At 51.5% G+C, this 14,589-nt stretch overlaps 2 protein-coding genes across 5 annotated transcripts in view; one reads left to right on the top strand and one right to left on the bottom strand.

Annotated features, from left to right (window-relative positions):
* Positions 1-14,589, bottom strand: part of FYCO1 (FYVE and coiled-coil domain autophagy adaptor 1) — a 78,428-nt gene that overhangs the window by 23,935 nt on the left and 39,904 nt on the right. The window lies entirely within an intron of this gene.
* CXCR6 (C-X-C motif chemokine receptor 6) lies at positions 1,752-6,814 on the top strand. Of its 2 annotated transcripts, none has more exons than XM_043885321.1 (2): positions 1,752-1,858; positions 4,945-6,814. In XM_043885321.1, exon 2 carries the CDS (start codon positions 4,966-4,968, stop codon positions 5,986-5,988), a length of 1,023 nt encoding a protein of 340 aa, XP_043741256.1. In that variant the 5' UTR covers positions 1,752-1,858; positions 4,945-4,965; the 3' UTR covers positions 5,989-6,814. The 2 variants fall into 2 exon arrangements, with proteins under 2 accessions (XP_043741256.1, XP_043741255.1); XM_043885320.1 differs by lacking the exon at positions 1,752-1,858 and adding an exon at positions 4,092-4,225.

Below are 14,589 nucleotides of genomic sequence, written 5' to 3'. Positions count from 1 at the left end.
ACATTCCAAGTGCCTGATACCTACACTTGCGCGCCGGACACGTGGACACAGGGCACGCACATCATTCCTGAAGGCTCTGCTGAACAGCTAGGGTCTGGAAGGAGAGGCTACGCCACACGGTGGGCCACATTCACTGTGGGGCTCGGGTGCATTTTACTTGACAATTAAATTCTTACTAGTTTTTCTTTTGGTTTTGGCTTCCTTTTTGCTACAAAACCAAGTGAAGAAGGGCGCTTCTGGTTTTGATGTCTGATTACTTGGTAACTATGGGCTGACCGAAACACGCAGACCCACATCCCTGTCCTCACAACTGATCCGCCGCCTGCTGCCCTCTGGTTAGGCTGCTTTTCTGAGGGTCTTTCCACTCATCTTCCACAGCCCCCACCACCTACCACCGCCTGGCAGGTACTCCTCTCCCAGCAGCCACTGCCCCAGCCCTGGTCCCAGAGCTGCCGCCGGAACCAGGGCTCTGGCTCCAGAATGTCAGGCATTCAGAAAAAGGGAATGGGTTGAGTCTGACCCCAAGAGAACCTGTGGGGGGCACAGCCGCCATGGCCCTTTTATTCTTCCCCGATTCTGTTCAGGAACCGTTTGCATGTTCTGGGGAAAACCCAAGACATATGATTGGGTACTTGCCGTCAAGAAGTTCAGTTTTGTTTCAAAGAAAAGCAACCGATACTCCAAATTGGAAGACAACAGAAATAAAATTCTGGCCCTCAAACTGGGAGGGGCTCTAATTTAGTTGTGAGTTTTCCACTGGAGAACTTCCCACTGGAGAATGCTTATGGCAAGTACAGTCACGCTCCCTCTGAGATACACATCTCTCCTCCCTCTCAAGCACATACGCGGTCACGGAGGGCACCGGGCTGTTTTTCTGCAGGGAGGACATGCTGAGGGGGACAAGCACAGCCAAGTCAGCCTGTTTGACAAGGTTCAGGCCCTTCTGTCATCACCCTGTGAACTGGGCCTAAGGGACACGGTTGGCTTGTCACTGGGAAGAACCCATCTCTCAAAGCTCAAAGACTCCAAAATGTGAGGCTGGCTCCCTGTGAAGGGATGTCTTGTTGAGAGAGACAGGCGCTTCAGGATTTGGTTCAGCCTGTTCACTGGTGATCCTAGCCATGAGAAGCAGGGCGGTGAGCACCACCTGAGTGGGGCGGGTTTAGGAGGCAGGGCTGCATCAGGCCCTCTGGCAGACCCATCACTAGAAGCCATCTGGCCCACTGGCCTGGCGATGAGAGACACCTGGGCTTGCATCCTGGAAGTGGCAGTTGTTGGTTGTGAGTCCGCAAGGGTTGTTCTCTGGCTATGGTCCTCTGTATTCCCATCTATGAAATGGGGTAATACCTACTGGCAGGGTTGCTATGGGGATCAGGGCTGTCATGTATGTTGGAGGTGCACACACACACAGAACCCAGGCCATAGCATCAACTTTGCATCGGTCCAGACCCAAACTGCTCCAAAGGAACATATGACTAGTGAATGATATAATTTTAGGGTATAAATGCCTCCACCTTCAGTGGACTACCAGTGTCAGACCTGCGCATGGCTCCCCTTCCGCTTACAAATGGAAACCCTCTCAGATCCTGGTCAAAGGGTAAGACGCCCGCCAGGATGCGGGTGTTGCACAGCATTGGAGCTACTGCTTCATCTCTTTGACTCCCAAATTATACGGGTGCAGGCTGGGTCATGTGGATTCTGACCTGCAAGATGGGGGAGGGCTGGGTCTCCTATCATCGCCAACTGAGGACTCTTCACAAGTACTCAACGGAAACCCAGACCGCATCAGAGACAAAGGCAGACCTTGCTGCTGTGAGCAAATTTGTCTGATTAACAAACTGAAAGAGCAGCTCTACCGGTGAGTCATTTATCTTTTTCTTTATACTTAAAAGAGGGGCTAACCCACATTTTGGGGGGATTCTCAGAGTCCTGTCTGCAGCGTAGTACAGTATCAAGTGCCCAGGTTTGGTTTGAGCTCTTGGCTCAAACTTCAGCTCAGCCACTTGTTGCCAGAGGGCTAGCGCAGGCTAGCTACCCGTGTTTATTCACTGACTAATCTCTTTTCTCCCCTTTTTTTTTGTTTCTTTCCCATTTTATAAGACTGTTGTTATCTTAGCTTATGGTTTACTTTCTTTTATCCACGTACATCAATACAAAACTGTAACAGCTTTTGCAAATACAGAAAATTTTAAAGGAGCAGGGGACATAAGTCACTACTAATTCTACTAGTCAGGGGTGAACTGCTGATAAAATGTAATTTTTGTACTTTTTAAAAAACAATTTTTGCCAAAACCATGGAGCTTATCATAGATTCTTACACAAGGTCCACAGAATATGGAACAGAGGGATTTAGAGTTCACGAATCCCCGCAACTGCAGGCATGTATGTGCATCACTGAGGGAGACGCTGTGCAGCTTTTACGAGACTCTCAAAGGGGTTTCTGACCAAAGAAGGTTGAGATCATGATCGATTCCACGTTCACTCTGTCATCTGTTCATTGTAATAGTGTCGGCCAATAGTATTTTGCATGTCTATTTTCTGCTTACATTGTTTCGAGCAATTGAAATATACTTTGGGGGGGCAGGAACTGGGAGACTGGGATTACATATACACACTACTATATAGGTGCATGGCACAGGGAACTCTACTCAATACCCTGTAATGGCCCACACGGGGAAAGAATCTAAGGCTGAAACCAACACGACACAGTAAATCAACTATGCTCCAATAAAAAAACTTTAATGCACTGCATTTTCCAAAGTCAAGAGTGCTTCCTAAATGTTTCAGTCATATTCTATCTCATGCCTAAATTATATTTTGCTTATTCATTATAAAATATTTACTATTTCCAAAGTTGGATATGTTATTATTTTTTTAATTTTCACAAATCAACCTAGGACTTTGGTTAGAGAAAATAAAGAAATGAGTGCTTTTAACATTTCTAGAAGGGAAAGTAATTTTTAATACTCTATCTGCACACAACCATGCAGTCCCAATCTGTTACATACTGTTTAAGTTCACCAACTGTTACAAATGAATTTGCATGGGTCCTCTGAGGAAACTGCAATGCCAGTGTAATGTATTTTTAAAAGGGAAGAGTAAGTCAAGCAATAATGGAGATGTGACATTACTTTCAACATCATGTTCTAAATGATAAATATGCTTTTGCCCCCATGTGAAGCAGTAACACATACACATCATCGTTTGATCCACTTAACTTAGCAGCCCAGAGATGGTGGGGCAGAATGTCTACGGGGTTACCTTTCCCTCTTAGAGTGCCAACAGTTTGTAGTCCAGGAGGAGGGACTTATCACTGAGCAGTCTTAGCCCAAAGGCAAGGTCCTTTCTTGGACCAAGAGGGTGCTTTGACCCCACGAACAACCAAAGTGCACTAGGGTGGCCATCCCTTCTAGTCAGGACCCAGCATGGGGAAAAGTCAAGTCTCTGAGGATACCAGAAAGGAGAAATCATCTCTCTTACACCCTCTTATCTGGCCAGTTGATATTCTGCCTTTGCTGGACAAAGACCTGTTCTTCTTAAACCTCTCCCTGAGGTGCCAGTGGATTATGGCACTAGTCATCGCAAGAGCCCCTGCGTGCTGAGTGTCTGCGGGTCACTGACCTGGCCCCCCAGGGGACTGACCCGGCCCCCCAAGGCTGATGCTGCCACAGCTCCCACACCGGACTGTGTCACCCTTGGGGCTGGTCCGTGGTCCCCAGCAGGGTCACAGGGCCCAGAGCAGGGTCACAGGGGGTGATAATCTTGAAGGGCTAGGACCCCTAGGCAAGAAAGACAGCTATTTGGTCTCTGCTATAAGCAGCCCCACTGCAGGGCTGGCCACCGGCCCTGTTTGTGGCCGTGTATTCCCCTGACGTCCCATTTCCATCAGCTCTTCTGTTTGTTAAAGGAGACCCCTCAGCCCTACACTGTTGGTTGTAAAAGCTAGAGCAATGTTCCCTTCTCATGTAATCTACCCTGTAAGAGATTCCTAAAGATCAAATAGGCCCTGAGGGTGGAACGTCATACACAGACAAGGAAGGGGAAGGCTGGGGTTGAGCGTGAGGAGAACCGCCCAGTTCCCTGGGCAGGAAGCCACTCAGCCAAAGCACTGGGCAGCCTGGGCTCTTCCCCGACCTGTCTCCCCATCACAGGAAGATGAGGCAGGATGAACGGGCCACCTGGGGAAGAAAGGACCAAACTCCTCTTGGTTTCCAGGCCCATCAAGGTGAACCCCTTATTGCCATAGCTTTCACAATTCCAGGTCCAGGGGTCAACCTCACAAAACATGGGGCACAGGCTGGGTGGGCACCTGCTGTGAGGCCCAGGCAGATGAAGACAGCTTCCCCACCGAAGACCAGCACAGTCCTTCCGAAAGGACAGGGTCCCCATTTCACCATGTGATGACCTCTGCTTCCAAGGCCATTCAGCACAGGATTTTCTGGAATGTGGGTGGGGTCCTGAGAACTTTACCGAAAGTTAAGGGTCCTGGGCTGAGCAGTTTCCTCTCAGAACAGGCTGTCCCCAGTATCCTGTGCTGTTACCCATCAGAACAGTGGGAGCACTTAGAAACTGACTATTCGCCCCCTACATGTGGGCAACAGGGCAATGGGAAGACAGGAGGGGGCTTCCTAGGAGGCACTAGTGGTAAAGAGCCCGTCTGCCAATGTAGGAGACTTAGGAGACGTGGGTTCAATCCCCAGGTGGGGAAGTTACCCTGGAGAAGGAAATGGCAACCCACTCTAGTATTCTTGCCTAGAGAATCCCATGGACAGAGGAGCCTGGTGGGCTACGGTCCACGGGGTCACAAAGTATCGGAAATGACTGAAGTGACTTAGCATGCATACATGCACATTTGCCCCCTGAATGTGGGCAATGGGACAGTAGGAAGACAGGAGGAGTCACCCTCAACCCAAATGCATGTAATTCCTGTGGTTTGACTCCCAGGGGTCCAGCAGAACAGACGACATGGCTGAGTACGACTACAAAGACTTCGGGGTCTTCAACAGTTCCAATGACAGCAAACAGGAGAACCAAGACTTCCTGCGGTTCAGCAAGCTCTTCCTGCCGTGCGTGTACGTGGTGGTGTTCGTCTGTGGCCTGGTGGGGAACTCCCTGGTGCTGGTCATCTATGTCTTCTACCAGAAGCTGAAAAGCCCGACGGATGTGTTCCTGATGAACCTGCCCCTGGCTGACCTGGTGTTCGTCTGCACTCTGCCCTTCTGGGCCTACGCAGGCACCCATGAGTGGGTCTTTGGCAACGTCATGTGCAAAGTCCTGCTGGGTATCTACACGCTGAACTTCTACACATCCATGCTCATCCTCACCTGCATCACCGTGGACCGCTTCATCGCCGTGGTGCGGGCCACCAAGGCCTACAACCAGCAGGCCAAGCGCATGGCCTGGGGTAAGGCCATCTGCTTGTCCATCTGGGTGGTTTCCCTGCTGGTTTCCTTGCCGCAGATCATCTACGGCAATGTCCTTTACCATGACAAGCCCATCTGCAGTTATCAGGAGGAGATTTCCACCATGGTGCTGGCCATCCAGATGACCCTGGGGTTCTTCCTGCCACTGCTTGCCATGATTGTTTGCTACTCGGTCATCATCAAGACCCTGCTTCAGGCTCGAGGCTTCCGGAAGCACAAGTCTCTGAAGATCATCTTCCTGGTGGTGGCGGTGTTCCTGCTGACCCAGATGCCCTTCAACCTTGTGAAGCTCATCCGTAGCACGAGCTGGGAGTACGACACCATGACCAGCTTCCACTACGCCATCACAGTGACAGAGGCCATTGCCTACCTGCGTGCCTGCCTGAATCCTGTGCTCTATGCCTTTGTTGGCCTCAAGTTTCGGAAGAATTTCCGGAAGCTTGTGAAAGACATAGGCTGCCTCCCTTACCTGCGTGTCTCTGGCCAACACACATGTTCGGAGGACACTTCCAGGAGTGCGTCAGCCTCTCACAATGTGGAGGCCACCAGCATGTTCCAGCTGTAGGGCTCAGGGAGGCTCCCGGATGTCACGGGAGCACGGCTGTGTCTTCCGGATGAGGCAGGCTTTGTGTATAGTGCGTGCGTTCTCATGGAGGTTACCCAACGCCGCAGCTGGGGCGGGCTGCTGCTTCTTAGGCATGAACAGATCTGCTTTTTCACAGCCCAGCCTAAGCTCAAAGGGGAGTCTGAAAGCTGCGAGGGCTTTCCTTCCTCCACCCCAACAATACTGATGCCAGGAAATGACATGTGATTCTCAAGACCCCAGGTTCTCCTTCACTGGGAATGGGACGGGGACAAAGAGTTGAAGAGGGGGACATGGCCAACAAAGGTCTTGAAGGCAGGTAAGAGTCTGGGTTTCCAAGTTCCGAAAACTTTTCTGATGGCTGGTAAGCAGGGGACATTAGAGCAGCCGTGAAAACCGGTGCTGACCTTGGTGTCTTAGACCTTCCTCACCAGGTGCCTGACAGAAATGAGCTCAGGTTCTGTCACACCTTCGGGGTTTTGTTTTTATAGAGATAGCTGGTTAATCCTGCTATCTTTGCTTAATATGGAAGGACTAGCACCGGGAAACACGAATGGGCCGAAGCAAAGTAGGGTCGGCTGAAGATTCCAGTGGGCCACAGAAGGCTAGAAAAATATGCAAAGCTGGTGAAGAGTGTCAGGAATCTAAGCAGCACTTCTTAAATGGATCCTCAGTGGGTTTGCTCTTAAAATCTGAATTACTCAATGCCTCACATACAAATCATGTATAAATGTATATGTTTTACACACACATGCATATCAAATAGCATATGATTTTCATGACTGAGAAATAAAACTTTTAAAATCTCTCCAAACTACTTTTACCCTCAGGCACATTCTATCTTAATGCGGTATTCCTGAATAAAACAAAAGTGATCACTTGTGGGCTCAGAGCACAGGAAATAAGTTTACTTTGACTGTCAACTTTGAAGGCAGTGCTCTATCGATACACCAATGGTAACAAACCAGCTTCTTCACTGTGGCTTCTGACCTCCTGCCCAGAACAAGAGGAGCATTTCTTACCTCTGAAATGTGGTCATGGGATGAAACAGAGTTTTAAATGTCAGTCACTTGTTTGTGCATGTTTATTAGACCCCAGCACCTGCTCATCAGGCTTGAAGTGGCCTTCTTGACTCACATGTTGCAAAACCACTCACTGAAACAGGGAGAATACTTTGATGACAGCTAGAGAGAGACTTGGGGAGGGGGTCAGAACAGGCTGAACAGTGAGGTTTTGAGGCTTGGGCAGACCTGGGTCACGGGCTGGTAAGACCAGCTGCGTGCGGCTCAGTCACTTCAGCGGTGTCCAACTCCTTGCAACCCCATGGACTACAGCCTGCCAGGCTCCTCTGTCCATGGGAATTTCCCACAAGAATACTAGAGAGGGGTTACCATGCCTTCCTCCAGGAGATCTTCCTGACCCAGGGATCGAACCTGTGTCTCCTGCATTGACAGGTGGATTCAATTTGTTACCACTGAGCCACCGGGTTAAGACCAGTTGGTAATGTCTTAGCCACTTCCGCTTTGGTGCAGCGTGTACCGTAACAGTACCTACTGCCTCTTAGGCCGGGCATGCAGAGGGCTGGAGAGGATGCCCACCAAACACTTAGCACTCTTTGCATTTGTGGGAGGAACGGCCCCCCAAATGGTGAGGCGTGGGAGGATTGGCTTCATGCCTTCCAGAGGTGCAGGGCATGGCCCAGCTGTGAAAAGGCTGGGCTTGCAGGGCCTACAGGGCCCCACCAACTGTTTCATAAACACGCTAAACACACCCCTGGGGAGAGCAGCTTTACAGAGAGAGCAGGAGAGCAGAGAGCTCTGCTCAGGACACAGAGACCATCTAGTGCTCCGTAAACACCAAAATCTGACCTTTTCACTGTGACAAGGCTGACCTTTAACCTGTTTATGTTGGCTTCAGAGAGGTGGAGGTTGGTCACCCTCCTCTGTGCGGTCACCTTAATGTTTAGCACTTATGCTAGAGAGGCCACGAGCCCCTGGCCTCAATAATGCCCCAGAACAAGAGGCAGAGGCCCTAACTGGGAAGGAATGGGTGAGGTGTCTGGCCCAGTTTAGGGCCTCTGACCCCACAGAGGAAGGCAGTGTGGTGTGAGGGGAAAGCCAGGGCTCTGGGGTGACTCAGATCCTGCTTGGAGGAGAGCCTCATGTCTGTGCACCCCAGGACAAGGCAGGCGACCCCCCCGCCCAAACCTGTTTCACCACCCATACACCCGCCGTCCAGGAGCGCTGGGAGGTGGTAACCACGTGCTCCGAGCCATGCTGGGGGTGGCTGCTGGGACCACTGTTTCCTCCCCTCCTGGGTGCCGGCCTGGCTGAGTCAAACGAGAACAGTCCCCTCAGGCCACGCGCCACCACAGGCCTGTTATGGGCCCTCTGTCCAGGCTCCCCGCAAAAAGGTTCTGCACTGGCCCTTCCACAGCTGAGGAACACCTGTCTGCCTGTCCTGAGGAAAAGCACGGCCGCTCCATCTTTCCCCCTTCTCTGCCTCCCCAGGCACTGGTTGGGCCCACACTCTGGCCTCACCTGCTGCCCTTGGGAGCAGAGATCATTTCCCCAGCCCCCTCTTGGGCGCACGCCACTCCGGGCAGCAGACACTGCGGGCAGCAGGCCCTGGCACAGCCCACGCCGCTTCCTGAGGGTTTGCACTCTGCACGTCACTTGTCCACACGATAGCCCTGTGGAGCCCAGCTCCCTGTCTCAGAGCCGCCCTTCCCCTCCCTGCAGCGTGCGCCTCTCCTCACAGCCACTGCTTGACCTAAGGGGCCTGGGATGCAACTGGCGGGAGGAGGTCAGGTGGGCTGTGGCTGCCGGAAGAGCCCAGCCTGCCGCAAGTGAGGCCTCAGGGTCTCCCCCGCCACTGAGTTCCCTGCACTTGCAGCCCGGGGGCAGGACGGGGTCACACCATCTGAGATGCAGAGAACACAGGCTGACCCTGATTCCGGGGGCTACTTGGAGCCAGAAGCCCGGGATTCCAGTGAGCATCCTGCAATGAGGAAACGGTGCTGTGGGAGGGAAAAAACAGAAGCTGCCTATCCTGGAGGGGCAGAGGCAGAGCAGAGAGCACCGGCCCAGGAGCAGAGGGGGCGCTGGCCCTCCTTGTCCTCTTGGGGCAGCACCCCTTCCACACAACCACCCCTTCGTGGCCCACAGGACCCAATGCCCTTTGTTAGGAGGTCTGGCACTACCCCGTTTTCCAGATGAGGAAACAAGTTCAGAGAGATCACAAAGCCCATGCAGCAGAGCTGGGGCTAAAACTCTGGTGAAAAGCCTCTTTTTCTTCCCTCAAATGTTGGCTAAGATGGACCAGGGAACCTGACAACTCTGTACTCATCTGAAGGCGGAGATGCTAGGTTAACCCCAGTGCAGCAAGGCTTTCTGGATAAGGTCAGTTTTCATTCCAATCCCAAAGGTCAATGCCAAAGAATGTTCAAACTACCACACAACTGCGCTCATTTCACATACTAGCCAGGTAATGCTCGAAATCTTTCAAGCTAGGCAGGCTTCAACAGTATGTGAACCAAGAACTTCCAGATGTACAAGCTAGATTTAGGAAAGGCAAAGGAACCAGAGATTAAATTGCCAACATCTGCTGGATCATCAAAAAAGCAAGAGAGTTCCAGAAAAACATCTACTTCTGCTTCATTGACTACACTAAAGCCTCTGATTCTCTGGATAAAAACAAATGGTAGAAAATTCTTAAAGAGATGAGAATACCATTCCACCTTACTTGCCTCCTGAGAAAACGATATGGAGGTCAAGAAGCAACAGTTAGAACCAGACATGGAAAACTGACTGGTTCAAACTGGGAAAGGAGTACATCAAGACTGTATGTTGTCACCTTGCTTATTTAACTTCTATGCAGAGTACATCATGTGAAATGCCGGGCTGGATGAAGCACAAGCTTGAATTGAGATTGCCAGGAGAAATATCAATAACCTCAGACATGCAGATGACACCACTCTAATGGCAAAAAAGTGAAGAGGAACTAAAGAGCCTCTTGATAAAAGTGAAAGAGAAGAGTGAAAAAGCTGGCTTAAAACTCCACATTCAAAAAACGAAGATCATGGCATCCAGTTCCATCACTTCCTGGCAAAGATGGGGAAAAAATGGAAACAGTGACAGACTTTATTTTTTGAGGCTCCAAAAACACTGCAGATGGTGACTGCAGCCATGAAGTTAAAAGATGCTTGCTCCTTGGAAGAAAAGCTATGACAAACCTAGATAGTGTATTAAAAAGCAGAGACATTACTTTGCCAACAAAGGTCCATATAATCAAAGCTATGGTTTTTCTGGTAGTCATGTACAGATGTGAAAGTTGGACCATAAAGAAGGCAGAGAACCAAAGATTTGATGCTTTTGAATTGTGGTGCTGGAGTAGACTCTTAAGAGCTCCCTGGACAGCAAGGAGATCAAACCAGTCAATCCTAAAGGAAATCAACCCTGAATATTTATTGGAAGGACTGATGCTCCAATACTTTGGCCCCCTGATGCGAAGAGACCCTGATTCTGGGTAAGACTGAGGGCAGGAGGAGAAGTGGGCAGCAGAGGATGAGATGGTAGGATAACATCACCCACTCAGTGGATATGAGTTTGAGCAAACTCCGGGAGAGAGTGAAGGACAGGGAAGCTTGGCGTGCTGTAGTCCATGAGGTCAGACATGACCGAGCGAATGAACAACCACAAAAGGCGGCTTTCTAACCTAAACCATGTTCACCATGTTCTGTTCTCGTTTTGTTTGAAATACCAGGCACTGGATCTCCTGGCTGGTGATAAACCCACAACAGTTCCCCGAAGCACTGACCACAGAGCACCCATTCTAAAGTAGGTGCTGGCTAAGATACTCTGTGGGTTGGCGCAGTCTCTAGAGTTTGAGCTCAGTAATCCTGGGCAACAGGTAGGATGTTCTTCGGTGAAGACACCTGAGCTACGTGGTGCAGTGAACCAGGGCCCATGCAGTAGACACCACAGCGTGACCCTTGACCTCACGGCTCAGGGAAAAGATTGCAAAAACAGGGCTCCTCCATGGAAGGCTTCCCACACGATACACATCTGACCCTCTTAACACTGTGGAGGTGGGTGCTGGCCGCATCTTGTACGTTCCAGGGAGGAAGCTGAGTTCAGGGGGCTGCAGTGAACCTCGAGGCAGCAACCCAGGACCTGACCAGGAGGGTCTGACTCTGCAGCTCAAGCTCTTCACTGACATGCTCCGCTCAAGAAGGGGAGGTAGGCCTGGGGGAGGCCGAGGACCCGAGGCCAGCCCTGCTGTGGGCGAAAGGAGCTGTCTTTCCTTCTCAGCCTGCTTCAGGCCTGAGAACAGCTGGGCCTCTGTCAGGCAGATGGCTGAAGGTGCGCCTGGAGGACTGTGGGGAGGGGTGTGCATGTCCGTGGGGTCTGGAGAATGCCACCTTCCCACCTGGTGAGGCCTGTGCCCCGGGGCCACGTGCCGGGGCCACTGGGAGGCTGCGGAGGGATCAGTGGCGTCCTGCCAGCTCTTCCTGAGCGCCTGGGTTCTGGGAGGGACCTCTTCCTGTCACAGCCAGGGGGCCAGGGCAGACAACTGTGTTCGTCCTGAGGACACATGTGTGGAGGGGGGAGTGGATGAAGGGTAAGGAAGGAGCACAGCTTTTTGATGGGAAGATGGGGAAACAGGGCCAGGAGAAGGTGGCAGTACGCTGCAAAATGCATCTCGTGCCTGTGATGAGAGGGAGGGGTTCTGGGTACAAAGCTTAGTTCTGACACTTGCAACCCTCTGACCTGGAGTGAGTTACCTGGCCTCCTGAACTTCAGTGCCTTGATGTGTGAAACTAGGACCATGACCCCTACTCTGTGGAGGGCTGGACCGGGATTAAGTGAGGGCAGATGCAGCTCCTGAGGGAAAAAGCTCCAACAAAGGGCTTTCAGCAACACGATCTCTAGGCGGCCTCCATTCTCCAGATTAGAGTTTTTCAGCGTTAACCCCTCCTGGACCACTTCTTACTTCCGACTTGCTGATTTCTTTCTCTAAATCTTTTGGCAGGGATGTGTACACAAACCCAGGCTCTGTACCACCGTTCTCCCCAACGCCACTTTCTCAGACTCCTGGTGGCTTTAAACCTAAGAAAAAGTCGCAGGAGACACGGGTGTCTGTCTCTGGTTAATGTGCAAGCAAGGTGTGAGATGGGGCAGGCCCTGAACTGACTTGGAGGGCTTACCCTTCGCCCAAACAGACTCGGCACGGGACTGCGATTCATCCATTAGCCCCGGATCTGCCTTGGAGGCTGAGGCCAGCATGCTGGCAGTTTCCTTTCCCTGGAACACTTCCTGATTTCCCACGACCAAAACACACACATTTGTCAGTGGTCAGAAGACCTTCTGCTTTTGTTCCTACTAGGAAAGGGGAAGGTGAGGGGTGAAGCGACAGGGGAGCTAAGGGGGTACTTTCTCACACACCTGAGAGCCTGAAGCCATCTCCAAGGCCCTGAGGTTCTGGTCTGGCTCACCTGACCCCTGACCCACCTGGCCAGGAGTCAAGGCACAGTCAGCGAAGAGTTGCCAAGTGACAAAGGAAAAGGGTGGCTTAGTGCAAATCCAAAAGAACATGCCCTAGGGGTCACACCTGTCCCCATGGGGGTCAGGGGGAACACTGCAGGCTCGCGCAGTCAGGCAAGGCTTCAAGGTGGGGCTTTCAAAAGGAAAACCAAAGGCCCATGGTCACAGTGAGCACCTTAGGTGGGTGATGGGGTTGGCTATATCCTTGACATGAGTTCAGTCACCCTCTAGCATGAGAATAACCGAGTATGGGGACACATGCTGGAGCCTAAAATCTCCTGAGCTGAGAGCCTTCCAAGATTAAGTGCATCTCCTCCCATGCAGCAGAAATCCCAGACGATAAATCCGACAGATTGGTGCCAGCCTTCCTCTGAATTCTGGGCATGAAGAGAGGAATAGAGATCTCAACATGAGTGGGCAAAACCATCACAAAGCTCCCCACCTGGATGGAAAGTGGGTCAAAGAATGTCTGGACACAGGAACCCTGTCAATTCTCCCTCGAGCTTCTGAGCAGGCAGTGCTTTGCAGAAGAAACTGCATTTTAGCCGGACCCCCGGGGCTGAGAAATACCAAGTGAGGCTGCCAGGGAGGGGAACTTGACCTTTGCTGTGGGTCCCCTGACTTAAACTCTTGACACTTTAATACAGTGGCACTTGATGCAGTTATTTCATTTATTTATAAACTAGCCCTTGCACAACTCTCCTTGCAAGCTTTGCTGGAAAACAGCTGGCCCAGAAAAACTGGGGAGGCCAGTGGAGGGCTGGAGCTGGAGGGTGGATGGCCCTGTGTGGGTGCTGTCCATCCACAGCAGTGGGAAGGTTTGGAGGGTCTGGGTCATGGTGATGGCACAGGGCCCAGGCTAGTTGGGGGAAAGTCCCTCAGTTCCACGGAGTGCTGGGTAACAGGCTTGTCTATATTTTTTATTGCTTTTAAACTCTGGGGCTCGAAGAGACCTTAGCTGAAGCCAGAGGAACTTCTGAGAGAAACCGCTTAAGAGAACTGAAATTAATCTGAGCTTCCTTTCTTGTGGCACCATTACCAGGCCTGAGGAGTGGTTCTGTGACGTGGTTTTTAAAGAGCAGTGTGTTGCTCTGAGCACAGCTGTGGCAGCCCAGGAAGGGCTGCTCTTCTGAATCATCCAGCAGAAGTCCTTCTGGATCTCTGTTGCACGCGAGCACATGCACTTCACTCCCCATGTTGATGTCCTAACCCCCAGAGCCTCAGAACATGGCTGCTTTTGGAGATAAGACCATTAAAAGTGAAAAGTAACTCAGTCGTGTCTGACTCTGCAACCTCATGGGATTCTCCAGGCAAGAATACTGGAGTGGGTTGCCATTTCCTCCTCCAGGGGATCTTCCCAACCCAGGGGTCAAACCTAGGTCTCCCACATTGCAGGCAGAGTCTTTACCATCTGAGCCACCAGGGAAGCCCAAGACCATTAAAGAAGTTAGTTAAAATGACACCAATAAGCTGAGCCCTAATCTAATCAGACTGGTGTCCTTATAAGAAGAGAAGATTAGGACTCAGAGAGACAAGGGTGCACACGCCCATGGCTGAGGCCGACCACATGAAGAGACAGGAAGAGAGCAGCCGTCTGCAAGCCAAGGGGCAGCCTCAGGAAAAGTAAACCTGCTGGCGCCTTGGACTTGGACTTCCAGAACTTGACAAATGAGATTTCTGTTGTTGAAGTCATCTGGTGTATAGCATTCTGTCATGGCGGCCTAAGTGGATTAACACAGTTGCCCAAGACAAGAAAGGCTTCATGGAGTTGCTGAAATCAGGAGGACTGCTGACAGAAATGCCCAGAAACTCTCTGACAAGGCTCAACGCTGACCACGCCCCAAGTCCTGGTGCTGTTCAAGGACCACCTGCCCTGAGCACTGTTCACAGGCACCTTCCCTTAATGAAAGACAGGCGGTCCTGCTTCTGAGCTTTCCTAACTCTCTGATGGGAAAGCACAAGGCCAGGGACTTCCCTGGTGGTCCAGTGGCTAAGACTCAAGCTCCATTACCGGGGGCCTGGCTTCAATCCCTGGTCA

Source organism: Cervus elaphus, chromosome 24 (assembly GCF_910594005.1).
Source record: "Cervus elaphus chromosome 24, mCerEla1.1, whole genome shotgun sequence".
In the NCBI taxonomy this organism is placed as follows: Eukaryota; Metazoa; Chordata; class Mammalia; order Artiodactyla; family Cervidae; genus Cervus; species Cervus elaphus.
This window is presented reverse-complemented; position numbering and strand designations above follow the sequence as displayed.

Bases quoted from the DNA above. Each gene is read 5' to 3' on its own strand.
- CXCR6 (XM_043885320.1), top strand. From the start codon at position 4,166: ATGAACGGGCCACCTGGGGAAGAAAGGACCAAACTCCTCTTGGTTTCC. The intron at 4,226-4,944 runs GTGAACCCCTTA...TTTGACTCCCAG, and splicing joins TGGTTTCCAGGCCCATCAAG to GGGTCCAGCAGAACAGACGA.